Consider the following 4534-nt stretch of genomic DNA (forward strand, 5'->3'; position numbering starts at 1 on the left):
TATATATATAATCTATATAAATATAAAAGTGTTTCCAATCAGTTTCATTACCCTTTCTATCATGTCGAGCAAAGGGTTGCATTCATGAACAGTTATTACCAATACAGAACGTACATATAAATTATAATAGGTATAATTTATGATTCAAAAACACTATTTCACAAGTCAAGTATACAAGGTTACACTATTTTACAAGAACAAGGATTTGATTCAAAACTAACCAAGTGTGTATAACCTACTTTACGTTTCAAGTATACTAAACAAGGAACATACTATCAATCATTTATTTCAGAATGATTAGGTTTTCATTATTATACACGTAAACATCAATATGGTTTCTGTGAGTTATTCGTTCACTAGCTTATTTACCCAGTAAGTAAGCAAACACTATTAAAGTCCTGATGATTATAACCATAATCTCCCAATAGAGAACGAGACAGATGTGTATAGATCTATATGGGATTGACAATCGCGCACCCAACTGCTAGCTATAGTTAGGCCTACGAGCCATAGGGTAACAAATGTCGTTACAGTTCCGATGTCCGTAAGCATCATATCAGGCCCTCGAGTCATTAGTATGGTTATAATAACTCACAAAAAGATATTAGCAATACGGTTAGTGTATAATTAACTAAACAAGAGTACATTTTCAAAGTACCAGTTTTACAAAGATACAATTTACAGTATTACACTACAGTTTACAATAACAGCTGGTGGAGCCAGGCACTCTCACATTTACAGGTTTTACAAAGGAATACAAGCACAAAACACTAGTTTACAAACAGAGAAGGATACAATACAGAAAACATTCATTTTATAGTTTTATTGTGAACTAAAACTATGTTAGACTATTTTATACAAGTACAACAAAACTTACACAGAACGGTTTTGTGGGATTAAAACTACTTTTCAGTTACATCAGGAAATATAGGATTTTCTGGAACAGCAAACATACTCAAAGAACATAAAAGAAGCTTTCAAACATAAATACTTATGCACTCACTCAACTTTTATATTGATACTCCCCCTTTTTCAAAATACTTGTATTCTCAGGGAATCAATAGACAGGTATCTCCCCGAGCTTTTGAGAAGACGAAGCAGTTTTGAGTTGCGTCTTTCAGTTTTTACTATATTTTTGGTGTCAATATGCTTTGATTGAACACACATGTATAAACTATTACTTATTTAATGCAATGATTGTTGTACTTTGATTACTATGACGCATGTGTTGTGATACTTAAACATGAAGTCATCCACCCCCGGACGTTTTCAACAGCATCCATCACAGTATCACTATCTCTACAAAACAACAAACAATATCAACTTATTGAATAAAACAAATTACTTCAACTAGTATTAGTATTACCCTTCATATTCAGAGCTAATGTCTGGGAGCTTATCTCTACTGATTTGAGCAAGGTAACTCTTACGGAAGAATCCAAATATGGGATGCTGGACCCCAGGACACATTTCAACAAGGTCTTTAAGAACATCTTTAGCAAGAGCTTCTTTTGATTTTATGTAAACAGACCCTACTGTACATAGGAGATACCTGTAAATCAGAGAGATGAATTAGTGTAACCAATAAGAATGTAGGATTTAAATAACTTATAGTTGTATATTCACTTACAGTCTAGGTAAAATTTTTGCAGCATGTTGGACAAGTTCATACAGGTCCGGTACTGAACAACCATGTCTCTTTTCTTCCTTAAAGAACACTTCCAACTTTCTCAACTCATCAAATGCTCTCATACCTGAATATGAGAGCATATAAATTTCTCAACTCATCAAATGCTCTCATATCTGAATATGAGAGCATATAAATTTCTCAACTCATCAAATGCTCTACTTAAAGAAATTTGACAATGAATGCCATATAAATGCACAAGCATCACCTATGCAAGTAAATCCACCTAAAACAAAAATCATTTCTAGGGTAAAGCTATGTGAAGCCTCCACATAAAAAAAAGAAAAACATGTAATACATTAAAAATAGACAAACACTCGTAACTTTTAATATATTATGGAGCTTCCAGTTTAAGTTCAATTTTATTCTTTTTGCTAGTGCACTAAAAACATAAAAAAGCAACCATCTGTTATGTGTAAACAAGCTTATTGGCATGAGTCACCTTCCAAATGCTCAAAAAATGTATTTAATCAAATCCTTTGCAGATACATTGTAACCCAGGGCAACTATGAACCTGACAGTAGCAACAAATCGACTATTTTTCATAAGACCATATTCTCAATGTTCTCAATGATCAAAACTGCATCACAACTACACTTGTGGATGCTTAGTCAAGCTTGGAAAAACTTGATGATCGTTGACATGATAAAGACCAAACAAAGCATAGAACTTGACATAAACTCTAAACTTGTTTCTAAGGCATTACTCATATCAACAATTTAATTATGTTGAGAATTGAGATGATAGAAGATGGTTTCATGTTAGACTCAAACTAGACAGTTCAAAGCCATAATTCCATGCAATCACAACCATAAACTAAGTTTCCAAATAACATATAGGCGAGTGTTTGGCATTCCAACATGTTTAGTGTTTCAATCATGCCTATAGTTGAATAAGGGTCAGGAAAGATGGAATCAAGTAGTACTATGATTCTGTCATAAACAAGAATTACATATTTACAGTCTAAATGGGTTTATTATATTACTGGATACCAGTATTGGTTAAGACAATAACTTTCTTGATAATGATATTTCTTCCCAAATTCCGTGAATCAAAAATTGTAGTTCATAGTTTATACCTTGAAGGAGAAAAGAGATGTTGAAGAAGAAGGTATAAGTCCTACGAGAAGAATTCGAGGAGAGGTTTCATGTAGGGAACTAGGGTTTCCGTAAACACATCGGTTGACGGAGGGAACGAACTAGCGAACACACCGACAGAATGTGGGCTTGAAACCTCAACATCATTGGCTAGGTGGAGGAGGTCGAGAGCGGTGTGGATATTTTTCACCGCCGATAGCAGGACCTCCCAGAGTTCCTGATCGTCGCCGCCTAGAACCTCGTTTCCGACTGCAATTCAACGGATACGGGTCTCGGGGACGAAGGGTTCAGCGTTATTTTTCACCCACCCATGGCTCGATCCTGGCTTGTGCTTATATCTCTTAAGAATTCGTTTCCTAGCCCGATAATGATCTCGATTCCGGATCCTTTGAACGCTTTGAGAACTTCATGATCGGCGTTGTAAATTCTTGTTGTGCGAGAAAAGAGGAGTGGTGATGATATTAGGGCTTTTTGGGGTATTGATCAGTGAGAGAGAAGAACGATGGAAATAAGGTAGAGGATAAAATGGTGGCCTTTCAAACTTTTGGGATTTTCATTTCCCCAAGCCGCGAAAGAAGAAAACGCACGTTTCATTAAATAAAATACAAAGCGACATCTCTACACGACACTCATTTTAACATAGGTGCCATAAGTGTTTTTAGTTTTTTTATTGGACACTAATTTTAGGGAACGCAAAATGCGTGTCCTCTATCCTTCATTTTTTTTAAAAACGGACGTTATTTTTAGGATACACAAAAAATGTGTATCGTAAATCACTATGTGTCATTGTTTGTGTGTCATTAAAGGGTGGTCTTATAGTAGTGCCCTGTACGGGTGGCTATCTCACCTCTGAATATATACAGTCATGCATTACTTGGAGTGTTGATACCTAATATGTTGCTATGTTGTAGTGATCTGTTAGATCAGTATCTTGTTATGTAGGATGTTGTTATACAGTAGTGATCTGTTAGATCGGTATCTTGGTATATAGGATGTTGATATGCTATAGTGCACTATTGGATCTGTATGTTATATGTACTTGCTAGTTATCCTCTAGTGGAGTGCCCTAGGGACTGCCTATAATCAAGTATGATAGCCTGAGAAATCTTGATCTAGGCTTTCTTGCATGTTCCTTGTTTGGTTGTGGCTCTAGAGTAGGATCATCTGTTCGGGTGGCTATCTCACCTCTGGCTACTTATGGTTATGCGTTTCATGGAGATTAGCTAGTTGTGGGATTGTATGCTGTGAGAGTACTAGTAGGCGGTAGTGAGTTATATGATTGATGTTTGCATGTGTTATGTCCCTACTTGATCCTTGATTATTTATATGTCGACATATGGTAGTGGTGGGTTGAGGCGGTCTTGCTTTGTGTTATAGGCCAAGATACCCTATGCGGGCCGGCTGTAAGCCGAAGGCACGGAGGCTCGAGAAGAGCGGTTGGGTTGAGGCGACATGCCAACAAACCCTGGGTATTCCATCCCGATGGCTGATTGGACCCGGTGCATGTTGGCATTCTAATCCAAGGACTGATTGGGCTTGGGCATTCCAACCGGGAGGTTATGGGCCGTTACACATGCTTATATGTTTATCGTATGGGGTATTTTGGGGGAAAATCACTAAGCTTTGTGCTTACCTAGTTGTTTTATTGTTTCAGGTATCATCGATCATCATAGGAAGGAGAAGGTGTGACTGTACACATTCATCGGCAACAATGAAGATTCTCGTGCTTTACTATGACTCTGATTTTTAA

General features: G+C 36.7%; 1 protein-coding gene across 2 annotated transcripts; it reads right to left on the minus strand.

Annotated features, from left to right (window-relative positions):
* Positions 1 to 638: 638 nt before the first annotated feature.
* LOC145107039 (vacuolar protein sorting-associated protein 35A-like) lies at positions 639 to 3339 on the minus strand. Of its 2 annotated transcripts, none has more exons than XM_079043927.1 (4): positions 2766 to 3339; positions 1631 to 1754; positions 1367 to 1552; positions 639 to 1299 (listed from the first exon to the last, which is right to left on the minus strand). In XM_079043927.1, exons 2-4 carry the CDS (start codon positions 1750 to 1752, stop codon positions 1215 to 1217), a joined length of 393 nt encoding a protein of 130 aa, XP_078900053.1. In that variant the 5' UTR covers positions 1753 to 1754; positions 2766 to 3339; the 3' UTR covers positions 639 to 1214. The 2 variants fall into 2 exon arrangements, with proteins under 2 accessions (XP_078900053.1, XP_078900050.1); XM_079043924.1 differs by having other exon boundaries at positions 1631 to 1913.
* Between the last annotated feature and the right edge of the window lie 1195 nt (positions 3340 to 4534).

Source organism: Lactuca virosa, chromosome 1, assembly GCF_052849685.1.
Source record: "Lactuca virosa cultivar CGN04683 chromosome 1, Lactuca_virosa_CGN04683_v6, whole genome shotgun sequence".
Taxonomy (NCBI): Eukaryota; Viridiplantae; Streptophyta; class Magnoliopsida; order Asterales; family Asteraceae; genus Lactuca; species Lactuca virosa.

Excerpts from the sequence above, each read along its gene's own strand:
- LOC145107039 (XM_079043924.1), bottom strand. The coding sequence starts at position 1,770 with ATGCTCTCATATTCAGGTATGAGAGCATTTGATGAGTTGAGAAAGTTG. Across the intron at positions 1,553-1,630 it reads GCAAAAATTTTACCTAGACT|GTATCTCCTATGTACAGTAG; the intron begins GTAAGTGAATAT and ends TCTGATTTACAG. Across the intron at positions 1,300-1,366 it reads ATTAGCTCTGAATATGAAGG|AGATAGTGATACTGTGATGG; the intron begins GTAATACTAATA and ends GTTGTTTTGTAG.